Raw genomic sequence first — 12,790 nt, 5'->3', positions numbered from 1 at the left:
GGAAGACAATGGTGGTGATTGAACTGGAGAAGAAAAAGCAAATAAAACTATGGTAAAACTACAGAAAACAAAAACAGAAGAATAGTTAGAGAGGTGTCGGTGCCGACAGATGAACCGGAGGAACCAGTGACCCACTAAAAGTGACTCCTTTGCTTCCGGAGGCATGCAACGCATACTCAGCCCCACATTGTTGATATTCACTAATCACACTCACTCTACATATGTAGTCCCATATGGTTCCAATTTTTTTAATAAAGTATAGTTCCAATTATAAAAGTTTTTCTTAATATTCTAAACATTACTTATTAGTACTAAGACATAAATGAATTTATGCCTCCGCCATTCACGTTAGCATTTATTATTCACATGAATCCATAATCTTTTTTTTTTTGAATCCAAAATCTTAAGATAACGTAAATTTCTTCTGTAATAAATGCAAGGAAATGTATTTCACAGAAGTATTTTATAAAAAATAAAACCGGAAGTGTGTTAAATTTCAAAAGTGTGATATTGCGCTTTACACATCAAAGCCTTCCTAGAGATCAGCTCTAGATATATTATCGTTTAACGCATACATGACTACTTTTTTTTGGTATATAGTCTTAGCTCTATAAATGTACGCAAATCAGTATGGGTTAAGAGTTTCTTCTGATAAAAGAACAGATTTTGATTGTTGCACAAGTAACTATCTCCTCTAATTTTCATTTTGCAAAACATGCATTGGACTAAATCAACAAGTTTATTTATTCAAGTGGATCAGGTAACACAGAGGACCGAACTAGATCCTTTCTATACCTTAGTCTGAGTGTTAAAACGAGTTGACTTAGTAAAGAATGGTAAAAGAAACGCACAGCTTGCACAAAGAACCAAAAATAGAAATATCCTCTGCTCTTGCATTGTATTGTTTGTTCTTGGGGATGTCTCATCTTTCTTTTACAGATTTTGTAGCATCGAGATAATTGAGCCGACATGTTCCTAGTAACAGTTCTGGTAGTTCCTCTACTGTATTTGCCTGCATAATCAGTTTTCAAACATCGAATGATCTTCATTACTTATTGTTACATAACATTAAGTCTTAGAATTCTATAATTTTCAAGTTTCAACATGATTAGTTTTTGCTTTACCTGTATCAAAAAGGCCATTTCTATAACCAAATTGTTAAGATACCCAAGAACAAGATTGGTTACACCTCTTGCAACAGTTGAAGACCCAACATCAATGTCAAGCTGAGAAAGAAAAGATTATGAGTTTTGATATAGCATATAATATTGCTTTTGAATTGTGTTTTTACCTCCAAGTAATTTTTTCCACGGGTGTAGCGAACTACAAGTGCCTGACCCACCAAGCAAGCCTTCTTGCCAACACTCTGTTTCACAATCCATGAGCCTTTGGAGATGTGTGGGATGAGTTTAAAGCGCGAATTGCGATAAGCATCATCACCATTCACAAAACTATGTAACAAAGGATGATCTTCTAATGGAGTTTTCAGCATATAGTACAATGCTAGACTATACATAGCTGAACCTGGGGCCTGATTTATATATAAATTTTCATATTAGTTAGGTCTCTTAACTAAAAATAAAGCAATGATTCTTTAGAATGATAGTAGCTAATGTCAAAGTTACCTGCATGTTTACAATGAAGAAAAATTCAGGACCGCCTTTGGCTGCGAACTCCTGAACTACACCACCTAGTCGGCCACCAAGATCATCTTCTCGCTTATCAGAACTTATCCAATCTGCTCCAATCATTTGCATCATTGTGTCTTTTGCCTTTACCTGTCGTTTGAATGGTACCAAGGATCATTATCATGGGTTGAACACACACATATGTGTATCTGGAAAATGGATTACCTTTTGTTGGTCTTGTAGATAATTGTCTCCACGAATCAAAAATGTGGAGGGATCCGCGGTAGCCCAACTACAAGGCAGAGTAAGATTTGGATCTTTTTGAAGAGTGGCTCCATAGAAGAATGTGGTCTTTTCATCCATACCAACCTCTTGTAAATCCATATAGCCTTTCTTGTTAATGGCTAGATCTTGAAGTTTCTTGACAATGCCAGCTGGTGATGGTATCTTGAGCTGAAACACACACACACACACACACAAGATTACTTTGTTCCACAAGCAAAACAAGAAGTGAGAGGAGAGCTGGTCCTAGGCATAGCTAGATGAAACATTCTCTTATGGTCCTCAATATATTAATGGTTAATATGTATATATAATATCATTTAGTACCCAAATGGTTAAGAAAAAATATGTTTAGTAATTGTTTCAAGCCCTATATATGAATCTCAGGACCGGTCATGAGTGAGAGAGCCACTGTGTTAAGCATAAATTTACCTGAGAGTGTCCTTGTGAAAAGAGAGAGTTATCAATGAAGCTATCAAACTCACTGGGCTCAGGAACGTCGAAAAATTCATCAGAAGCATCATTTAAATCCATCAAACTGTTACGTGCGGAAGAAGGTTTCTCCATATCCTCAGCCTTCACAAGCTCTAGATCAACCCTTTTGGCTGCTATTTTAAGAGGTCTAGTGTTGATATTAGACACGCATGATTTAGTATCCATGAACTCCCCGGAGACGAACTCAGTGAAGCCATGTCCTTGTTTCGCTTTGAACATTTCGCGTAACGCCGCAAGTCTCTCAACCACGCGGATGGTTATGGATCTTGAAGAAGAAGCCCCAGTGTATAAGTTCCAGCTTCTCCAATCAATGGCTACCATATGCTTTACTAGTGATTGTTTCGCTTTGTTCACCGGTGTCACCACGTAACCACCACCTATGTTCCAAATCATGCAAAACTCATAAAAAAAACAAAGGGTTATAAAGTAAAAAAAAAAAAAAGAGTTGTGAAGAAAGAAACTTTACTTTTGACACAAGCACGAACGTATCCCTTCTTTGGTGGGCACTCCTTGTGATAAACAGAGTGACAAAGAATCACTGTGATAGTCAAGGTTGAGAAGGTTATAGGCCAGAAAGTTCAACATGTTAACGTTCAAGAAATATAATCAAGAATTGATCTAACCATATGTTCCATCTTCTTCTCTTCTCCAGTAGCGTCGCAGCAATAAGTCTCTTCTATTCATTCCCCATGGCAACCAATCACTGTATAGCTGGACATTGATTATATCTGTGTGTCCATCAAGATGCTCCACCACGCTGCCTTTGTAGAAAGAAAAGTCCCATCTACAAGAAAGTCATGTAAACCCTAAGTCAAGAAAAAGATTAATATCTAAACTTAGAGGAAATCAAGGTTTCTTGCGTCAAGCCATGTATAGTGGCTAATATGGAAGATAAATGAAAATATACCGATAAGGCTGGTTAACCTTTTAGATCAAAGTGATAGAGCTTACTCTGATCGTAAAGGACCGAAAGACATTAAGGTATTGAAGATATCTTCTGAAGTACCATCTATGACTCCAACTGCCATTATTGCAGGATGATCATCCCAATGCTGCAAGAGGTTTTAGTAAAAGAAATTAAAAGTTAAGATTCACAAATGCAGTAAGTAAACAAATTTACATTACCCTTCCACGGGAATCCCAGTCTTTAGCTTCTTTGAAGAGGCGTAACCCTGAAAACTCAAAAGCTTGGTAAGGCTATCGGTTTCTTGAATCACAAGTTTTTTACAGAGAAAGTTATCTTTTATTACCGTTTTGGCATCCAAATATTTTCCATGGAGAAGGAGCAATGACATCAGGTGCTATTGTCTCAACATTCAATGATGAGTAATTTGTCCAGTCCACTGAATTTTTGCGGCGCGACCTCCTTGATACATTAAATTTCACAAGTCCTTTCTCAGCATGAGATACAAATTCGCAATCCGGAAATGGAAACTTCTGAAAACATTAATCAAGTGGTATGTGAGTCTCAAATCTTATAATGTATTGAAAATGTAACAAACCTTTTGTGAAGCATCTTGTAATGATCTGATCCATTTGGCTGCTTCTTCAGGACTACTTGCACCCAACTGTTTAAAAAAAAAGAATGAACCTTCCAAAACAAGAAATGCGAGATGTAAAAGACAAGCTAATTCAAACAAACCTTTAACTGGTCCAAATGGTTCGTAGTATTGTAGAGCGTGAAGATGAAAAGGATCTGGAACAACACATGAACCAAAAAGAAACAATCCATAAACTGAGTAATATAGGCTAATTATAAGTATCCAAGAGTTGGTACCTTTCTATTGAAGCTCTCCCTTCCATTGTCGGTAACCCTAATACAACAGTCTAGAGATGCTCTTCTATAAGGTTCCTATACATAAAGTTGGCGATTTTTATTTATCATCATTATTCTCATTACTATCCTCCTTAGATATAAACCCTATTTAATTACTTCTTTATGTCAATATTTTGCATCTACTCTGCGTAAATCTCTTTATACTAAAAAGCGTAACACATAAACAAAATGTCATATTATGAGGAAATGAGAAAGACAAACCTCGTTTTGATCTGATGGTACTGATCTAAAGCTTTTAAGGTTGTCGTCGAGAAGAACAAAATATCGTTTACGGGAAAATTGAAGACCGAACCGGTTGTGTCGGATGGTATAAAGCCAACCTTCCATTCTTCCGTCGGTTTGAGACATTTCCATTTTTCTACAAAACCCTTTTTAAGTTTTACATAAAACGATTCAAATTCATTTTTTCAAAAAAAAAAAAAAAACATCATGAATATTTGATTTACCAGTTGAAATGCTAGCTTCGTTTTCCCGTAAACAAATATATATACTAGATGTCACAAAACGTTTTGTATATCGAATGCTTAACTTGAAGTGATTCTCTGATTCAGCCGAAGCGAAACAGAGAATCTTAATTTTTTTTTTCTCTCAATCAAGAGAGAAAAACAAACATAAGTTTTGTTCCGTTCTGGTCTTATTGCTTCTACGTCTCGTTTTGGTTATAAACTTTTTTAAAAAATTCGTTGGTTAGAAATTACTTGCTATTTGTGAAGAGGCTAAAAGATTGGCACTTCTATGTTCGGGGTTTTAATTCTATAATTAGTTGTTTCTAATATAATTATGCCATTCTCGACAAGAAGATTCCAAAAGTCTTTAAACCGTACGGTGAATGACTTACCAGTGCCTAGAGGTGTCAAATGGGCGGGCCGTCCAATGGTTGCCCATGTCTATATACAAACGGGTTTAATATGGACAAACCCATTATTTCATTTGTTTTTATTGGATAAAATGTAGAAGACCATTAAGAAAATGGTCTTTGTTGGTTTTGGGCTTTATGGACGTGGACTGTCCAATGGTCACAAAACCTAGGGTTTCTAAAATTTAGTTTTTCCGCTAAAATCGTAAAAACGATTTTTTCGCTTAAATTTTGATATCAAATTTTCCCGCCAGAACCAGAAAATCGAGTTTTTCCGTCAGAACCGCAAAATTGAGTTTTTCTTCAAAACGCAAAATCGAATTTTCCCGCCAAAACCGGAAAATCGAGTTTTCCTACCAAAACCGCAAAATCGATTTTTCTCGCCAAAACCGAAATTGTTGTACTTATGAACTTATGTATTATTGTACTTATGAATTTATGGATGAATTTAAATTTTATGAACTTGTATATGTAATTGTAGGCTTATAAATTAAAATTTTCTTATATGGTCATTATGGACCCCATGGCAAAACCGAAAAATCGAGTTTCTCTGCCAAAATCAGAAAATCTAGTTTTCCGCCAAAACCGCAAAAATGAGTTTTTCCGCTAAAACTGCAAAATCGAATTTTCCCGTCAAAACTGCAAAATTAAGTTTTTCCGCCACAACCGCAAAATCGATTTTTCCCGCCAAGACCGGAATTGTTGTACTTATGAACTTATGTATTGTTGTACTTTTGAATTTATGGATGAATTTTAATTTTATGAACTTGTATATATAATTGTAGGCTTATAAATTAAAATTTAAATTTTTTTTATATGTTCATCATGGACTCCATGGCAGTCCATGAAAATATGAGTGTTAGTAGGTATGGTCCTTAATGGACATGGTTCTTAATGGACATGGTTTTTAATGGACATGATCACTCTCATGTCCGCAAACAATAAATGGACAAATGGATATGGGCTAATGGACATGAGTTCATCCAGTTTACAGCTCTACCAGTGCCTACAAGTGAAGTGACCAACACATTCCACACCTAAAACTGAGACGGAACGAAACAATAATTCAATTCGTCACAAAACCAAAACGGGCCCTAAACCCGTAAAGTGGGCCTAACACATCAATTTGTTTCATACGGCCCTAACATTTCTCTGACAACAAATCTCAAATTAGGTAGAAAGGAACACCATACCATTAACTTATTAACATAACCCAAATTAGAAACCGGAACAAAGGTTAGCCATTGTACTGCCCTGTAATCTCAGGTCCTTTGACATTATTGGTCCAATTTTTTTTTAATCTTAACTTTAATCTAAATCTTTGGTCAAGACTAGCCCTAGGTATTCGGGTATACAGTTCGGTTTCGGGTAGGAACCATTTGGTTCCGGATATATCGGATAAATCATTCTTATACCCAATAGGTACTTATGAGATTTCGGTTCGGTTTTGGTCGGTTTCGGTTCGGTTTCGAGTACCCATTTAATAAATGAATCAAATATACACATACAAAATATATGAGTTAATATGTTAATCTAAATGGTCTAATGGTTACACACTTGCATATTTGTCAATCCAACTAGAGTTCGAATCAATAAAGTGCTAGTTTTATAAGTATTTATTGAGTTTTAATATAAAAGTATCATATATATATATGTATAATATAAGAGAGTACATAAAAGATAACATGGTCTGGTGATAACAATGTTCTCGCTCTTCCTGTTCGAGTGGGGTTGATGACATTTTACCTTATATTAGAAAGTGGATACTTGTTTTTTGGATATTCGGGTACCCGTTCGGTTTTCGGTTCGGTTCCGGTTATTCGGAGATAGAAATTTAGGAACCATCCGGATATTTGAGAGTTTCGGTTCGGTTTCGGTTTCGGGTAATTTGATTTGGTTCCGGTTCGGTTTTTCGATTCCGGTTTTTTTTCCCCTAGTCAAGACAACAAAATATCAATTGTTGTAAAAAGTAATATTTTTTTAATTGTTGTTAATTTTCATTTTTTGGGTAAAATTGTTGTTTAATTTTATAAAAATGGAAAAAAGAAAAAAAAGACAGCTTTTAGAATTACTAACTCCACACAACACAACATAAACACAGCAAGCAAATAGAGAGAGATACCTGCAGAACCCAACTTGGGCCCCCCCCTGCTATTACTTAACACTTACTATTCCCTCTTCCCTTGTCTTACAATCTCTCTCTCTCCTCTCTTTTGTGTAAACAAAGAACCGATCTTTAGATGATTTTGGTAACTCTTCTTTAGCTCTCTGCAACCCCTCGAATGATCGCCTTGTTCCTGTGAAAGCTTTGGTATTCTCCAACTCCAACTCCAACTCACATTTTCTTTCTAAATGTTTCTGTTTATACCAATAAAAATCACTTTTTTGTGCTCTTCGAACTCGGCATTGGCTAAGCTTCTAGAGTTTTTTTTGTGTGTTTCCTTCTACTGGCTCTCACTATTTGTTTATGCATTGTGATGGCCTGATGGGTCTCACTTATGGTTGAATTATTGATTCCTTTTAGGGTATCGATTTGATATTTTATCAGATTCAGAGGAATCAGTCCCCTTTGTGAGTGTTGAATGTATATATTTTCAACTTTATTAATCTGAAAAATTGTTTAAAATTAGGCAAAAGCAAAGTAGAAAGCAGAAACATCTGTTTGAGTTTCCATAAGAGGTGGTGACTTGAATTTAGTCAAGACAAATATGTCAAAGTCAATGCTTTTGATAATGTTGTTCCTACAGAAACATTGTGCTAAAGATACAGTTTCTTTTTCTTTCCTTCATATAATACACACTAAGTCTGAATGCTAACCCAATTAAATGATCCATAAGTTGATATGTGTGTTCTGTTCTTTTGTTTTTTTTTTCAGCTTCATTAGTTGAATGGATCCTGTACCTGTCCGATGTCTTCTTAACAGCATATCTCGTTATCTTCATCTGGTAGCATGCCAGACTATAAGATATAACCCCATCCAAACACGTATTGGAAACGTGGTTCACTTGTTGAACCTCTTGAAACCGTTTCTAGATGAAGTTGTTGATTGCAAAACACCTCCTGATGATGACTGCTTAAACAGCGCGTGCGAAGACCTAGACTCCGTTGTGAACCAGGCTCGTGAGTTCTTAGAAGACTGTTCCCCAAAGTTGAGCAAGCTCTTTGGTGTAAGTTTGATGATTTAAACTCTTCATTTCAGTTTTTTCTTCTGCATATTTATTCAGTGAGTTAGTGTGTGTGCAGGTGTTTCACTGTGAGCTTTTGTTGGAAAAAGTCCAGACTTGTTCACTGAAGATTACTGGCATACTTCTTCAGTTATCACAGGCAAGTTCAAGTGTACAAGGTGTTGAGGTAAACTACAATTACTTTAATCTCTGCCTTTGAGTGCAGCAAAGTACATTAATCGCTAGGAACAATTTTTCAGCGGTGTATGGAGGAGATTGAGTGTTTTAAGCAAGAGAGGACATTAACCGAACACATTAACAATGCTTTACGGAATCAGACAGATGATAATGATGATCTTGACAGCATTATTCAAATGATTGGGTTGGTATCAAACCAGGACCTCTTAAAGGAAAGCATTGCTGTGGAGAAGGAGCAGATGGACCAACTGATAGATCTCGTCTCTTGCATCCGTGAACACATGCTCAAGACCGAGTTTCTTGAAGTGGCTAAAGGTGTCTCAACACCTCCTTACTTCCGGTGTCCTTTGTCTACAGAACTCATGGTTGATCCGGTGATAGTAGCTTCAGGACAGACATTCGACAGAACATCTATCAAGGAATGGCTTGACAACGGGTTAGCTGTTTGTCCCAGGACGAGGCAGGTGCTCTCTCATCAAGAACTCATTCCAAACTACACAGTTAAGGCTATGATTGAGAGTTGGTTGGAGGCAAACAATATCACCCTTGCTGTTAACTCCGGTGCTGATGCTTCATCCATAGCTAATAACATGGGTTCTAATGACTTCAACCGCACAGAGAGCTTTCGTTTCTCTTTAAGAAGCAGTAGTTTTACCTCAAGATCATCTGTTGAAGCTGGAAATGGGTTTGAGAAAGTGAAGATCAACGTGCCTGCTAGTGTAAGCAAGGACTTTGAGATCTTTGAACTTTCTTCTCAGGAGCAGTCTTATACTCATAGCAGGAGTGAATCAGTTTGCAGTGTTGTCTCTTCGGTTGATTACGTTCCTTCCTTGACAAGTGAGACACAAAGCTTACCGATGAACCAACAAAGCTATAGTGAAGCGAGTACTAACGAGTGTTCTGTACAAACAATGATGACTTCACATACCATAAAGTTGGTAGAAGATCTTAAAACCGGATCTAACAAAGAGAAGACTGCTGCTGCTGCTGAGATACGTCGTCTGACCATCAACAGCGTTGAGAATCGTGTCCACATTGGGCGTTGCGGTGCCATCACTCCACTGCTTTCACTTCTATACTCGGAAGAGAAGCTAACGCAAGAACAAGCAGTCACAGCTCTCCTGAATCTTTCCATTAGTGAAGTAAACAAAGCCATGATTGTGGAAGCTGGAGCTATAGAGCCGCTTGTTCACGTTCTGAACACAGGAAACGACAGAACCAAAGAGAACTCAGCAGCTACATTGTTCAGTCTTTCTGTTGTCCAAGTCAACAGGGAGAGAATAGGGCAGTGTAACGCGGCGATACATGCTCTGGTGAGTCTTCTTGGGAAGGGAACGTTGAGAGGGAAGAAAGACGCTGCTTCTGCTTTGTTCAATCTCTCTATAACTCATGAGAACAAGGCTCGGATCGTGCAAGCTAAGGCGGTTAAGTATCTTGTGGAGATGTTGGATCCGGGTTTGGAGATGGTTGATAAAGCGGTTGCTCTTCTTGCGAATCTTTCTGGAGTTGGGGAAGGGCGTCAAGAGATTGTTAGGGGAGGTGGGGTTCCGTTGCTTGTTGAAACTGTTGATTCAGGGTCTGGGAGAGGGAAAGAGAATGCAGCTTCTGTGCTGCTTCAGTTGTGTTTGAATAGTCCTAAGTTTTGCACTTTGGTTTTGCAAGAAGGTGCTATACCTCCGCTTGTTGCCTTGTCTCAGTCTGGTACACAGAGAGCGAAAGAGAAGGTAAAAGACTATAATAACAAACCAAGTCTGGTTTCTTGTTGTGGTTAGATATCTGAATAGTGATGTTGTTCTTTGCAGGCACAGCAACTACTAAGCCACTTCAGGAACCAGCGTGGTGCAAGGATGAAGAAAGGTAGATCATGATCATCAAGAAACGGAGCTGCATTGTTCCATTTGGACATTCCCCTTGGGAGATTTGTTTTGTTAAGCTAGTAGAAACTTTTACTCTTTTCTTTTTGTCAGGAAGATAGCTGGAGAATAGTGTCTTTCTCTTATCTTTCCTGCTTGTATTGGGTTCTTGTTATGTGTGTGTGTATTAATGCTGGTGTTTAGTAGTTACATATGTGTGCAACTTGTGAGATTCGAGTATATAAGAAATGAAGTTTTTACTACGGCTCCAGTTTTTATTGTAAGAATATGAATTACTATATTTGGTAATGTTTTTAGTGTATAAATTGCAGTAAATATTAATAATAATAACATTTACTATAAATTTATTAAATTAGTTTAGAAAAATTAATATATACTAAATTAAAATAACTAAGTTGAAACTAAAATATATATACTTATGTAAATATTCTAAACAATGGATACCTATATAGTTACAATATAACTCGATGCATGTAAATTTTTAGTTACCAAATAGAATTAGCATTAAAATTATTGGAAAATGTTTTTAAAATAATTCAAATGGAATTATTAGTTCATATTCATTTTTGACTAACTGCTAATTAGCTACATATTTTTTTTTTTTGAAAATGCTTCATTAATAAGAAAAGTAAACTTAGAATCTGAACAAACGTGAATTAACCAAGTGGTCTTGATCTAGTGGTAAAGGGGTTCTAGCTGGAGCTTATGTCTTGGGTTTGATTCTCTTTGGCCACCCATAGATGCCTTAAGTGGCAAGAAAACCCGGATTTATGTGGATTTCTTGGTGATTAGTCCTTGAACCTAGAAAACCTTTGAGATGTTATAAAAAAAAAGCGGAAAAAAGAGCAAAAACGTATTTAGTCAAATACCGGTTTAGAGTTTCTTATGTGAATTAATAAATTTTTAAACTCTTAGGCCCATATTTATAGCAGCGTCAAACCCCGATTTCTTTTTCCCAATAGAAATACATATTCATCTAGAAAAAGTAAATTTTCCTAAATCGAAAAGACTACGTACGACCCAACGAATGCTGGATTTTTACTGGTGCACACAAATTTAATACACCTCAAAATGCAACACATTCAAATCAAAATTGTCCAAAAGCAAAAGGTAACTGTGAGTAACTAAAAAGAACACCAAAAAAGATTAACACATTTGCATAGATACATCATGGAAACTATTCGTCCAATGTTTTGCAGCTTTTGCTTACATTGTTTGTTTCTTTACAGACAAAACCAGAGAGTCCTCTCAATATGTGTAAGCTTCCACTTTCACTACTGGTACATAAACATCGGATTGATGTCAACATTTTGTTATTTACCTTGGCTTTGGTTGTGTAGCAAAAGAGAGCAAGGGTTAAATGAGTCTATGGTGTAATGGACTAACCAGAAACATGGTCTGTGACCGACGCAGCATCTCAGTCATTAGTTATCCCATGACTGAACCTGTTAATCAACACAATGTCTGATGAGGCCATCCAAGTAGAGGTTCCCATAGTTAGGCGCGGTCCGACTACCCGGAGTGGAACCAGGGCTTTGCGAGAAGGTTTCACCAAGGCTGTCCAACAAATCCTTGATCGAGATGGACAGACTGACCAGGACCAGCTGCTGATTGAGGAGATGGTCCAGTTGAAGATTCAAGATCAAGCCGGCCCAACGGAGGTTCAGGACGCGACCGGCCCGATCCAGTTCAGACTCAACCAAGCCGGACGTCTCATTTCCACATCCGAGCTTGGACCAGATCCCATTTCCATTTCTTCCACTCTAACTCTTCATGGTTCTGAGATCTAGCCGACATCAGAAGGATTGGTATGTTGTTGTACTCTTTTTCCTTATCGGGTTTTGTCCCACTTTGTCCACTGGGTTTTCCCGAAAGGTTTTAACGAGGCAACATGCAAGCATACTATGAATTCTGGTTTAGGCCTTCTCAAACCGACAACCAGTTGTCTGGTTTATCTTTATTTTTATTTATTTATTTGGTTAAGACTTTGGGCTTTTGTTTCAGCCTCATTTTCGGCCAGCATGTTTTAAGGCCTTTTTTATTTTGAGACCCATAAGGGAAAAACCCTATATAACTCTATGTGCTAGGCGATTTTTGGCCTCATGTCTTTATGAAATAATTTTGCCTTTGCAAACTCAGAAACCCTAAGTCTTTTCCCTGTGAGAAACAGAGAGAGCAGCCGAATCTTATCGAGCTCTAAACCACCAAGCTTGTGGCGATTCTTCACTTCCATCCCATCCACCGATTTGTCTTGAGAGTGATACACATCCAGCAAGTCAAATCCCATAGCTATCCACCTCCATCCACTGTTCTTGTTGAGAGAGATACACATCCAGCAACAAGGATCCATCCCCCATATTTCTATCCTTCTCTTATTTTGTTTCAGTTTGCATCATATAGTTCTAGATTTCCATTCAATATAAAAACTCATAAAAAGTCATATTTGTTTCTGTTCT

General features: G+C 37.2%; 2 protein-coding genes across 4 annotated transcripts; one reads left to right on the top strand and one right to left on the bottom strand.

The window, feature by feature from the left end:
- Positions 1-637: 637 nt before the first annotated feature.
- LOC106310271 (protein ENHANCED DISEASE RESISTANCE 2-like) lies at positions 638-4,873 on the bottom strand. 2 transcript variants are annotated; one of them, XM_013747509.1, is made up of 16 exons: positions 4,689-4,873; positions 4,444-4,610; positions 4,183-4,257; positions 4,048-4,101; positions 3,908-3,973; positions 3,656-3,842; positions 3,531-3,577; positions 3,357-3,457; positions 3,029-3,189; positions 2,872-2,943; positions 2,343-2,782; positions 1,854-2,081; positions 1,626-1,778; positions 1,292-1,531; positions 1,125-1,226; positions 638-1,012 (listed from the first exon to the last, which is right to left on the bottom strand). In XM_013747509.1, exons 2-16 carry the CDS (start codon positions 4,594-4,596, stop codon positions 923-925), a joined length of 2,169 nt encoding a protein of 722 aa, XP_013602963.1. In that variant the 5' UTR covers positions 4,597-4,610; positions 4,689-4,873; the 3' UTR covers positions 638-922. The 2 variants fall into 2 exon arrangements, with proteins under 2 accessions (XP_013602963.1, XP_013602964.1); XM_013747510.1 differs by having other exon boundaries at positions 4,444-4,600; positions 4,689-4,857.
- A 2,351-nt stretch (positions 4,874-7,224) lies between these two features.
- LOC106307589 (U-box domain-containing protein 3-like) lies at positions 7,225-10,573 on the top strand. 2 transcript variants are annotated; one of them, XM_013744578.1, is made up of 5 exons: positions 7,225-7,409; positions 7,974-8,265; positions 8,342-8,449; positions 8,523-10,184; positions 10,263-10,573. In XM_013744578.1, the coding sequence occupies exons 2-5, from the start codon at positions 7,987-7,989 to the stop codon at positions 10,326-10,328; spliced, it is 2,115 nt and encodes a 704-aa protein (XP_013600032.1). In that variant the 5' UTR covers positions 7,225-7,409; positions 7,974-7,986; the 3' UTR covers positions 10,329-10,573. The 2 variants fall into 2 exon arrangements, with proteins under 2 accessions (XP_013600032.1, XP_013600033.1); XM_013744579.1 differs by lacking the exon at positions 7,225-7,409 and having other exon boundaries at positions 8,173-8,265; positions 8,331-8,449.
- The last annotated feature ends 2,217 nt before the right edge of the window (positions 10,574-12,790 follow it).

This window comes from Brassica oleracea, chromosome C8 (genome assembly GCF_000695525.1).
Source record: "Brassica oleracea var. oleracea cultivar TO1000 chromosome C8, BOL, whole genome shotgun sequence".
NCBI classification, from domain to species: Eukaryota; Viridiplantae; Streptophyta; class Magnoliopsida; order Brassicales; family Brassicaceae; genus Brassica; species Brassica oleracea.
Note: the sequence above shows the minus strand (reverse complement) of the source record. Positions and strands in the feature narration are given on the sequence as shown.

What these genes read in the sequence shown, in the direction of transcription:
- LOC106307589 (XM_013744578.1), top strand. Translation starts at nt 7,987, where the DNA reads ATGGATCCTGTACCTGTCCGATGTCTTCTTAACAGCATATCTCGTTAT. An exon ending in CAAGTGTACAAGGTGTTGAG is followed by an intron (nt 8,450 to 8,522) that starts GTAAACTACAAT and finishes ACAATTTTTCAG; the next exon opens with CGGTGTATGGAGGAGATTGA. An exon ending in CACAGAGAGCGAAAGAGAAG is followed by an intron (nt 10,185 to 10,262) that starts GTAAAAGACTAT and finishes TGTTCTTTGCAG; the next exon opens with GCACAGCAACTACTAAGCCA.
- LOC106310271 (XM_013747509.1), bottom strand. Translation starts at nt 4,596, where the DNA reads ATGGAAATGTCTCAAACCGACGGAAGAATGGAAGGTTGGCTTTATACC. An exon ending in ACCATTTGGACCAGTTAAAG is followed by an intron (nt 3,974 to 4,047) that starts GTTTGTTTGAAT and finishes TTTTTTAAACAG; the next exon opens with TTGGGTGCAAGTAGTCCTGA. An exon ending in ACTGGGATTCCCGTGGAAGG is followed by an intron (nt 3,458 to 3,530) that starts GTAATGTAAATT and finishes AACCTCTTGCAG; the next exon opens with CATTGGGATGATCATCCTGC.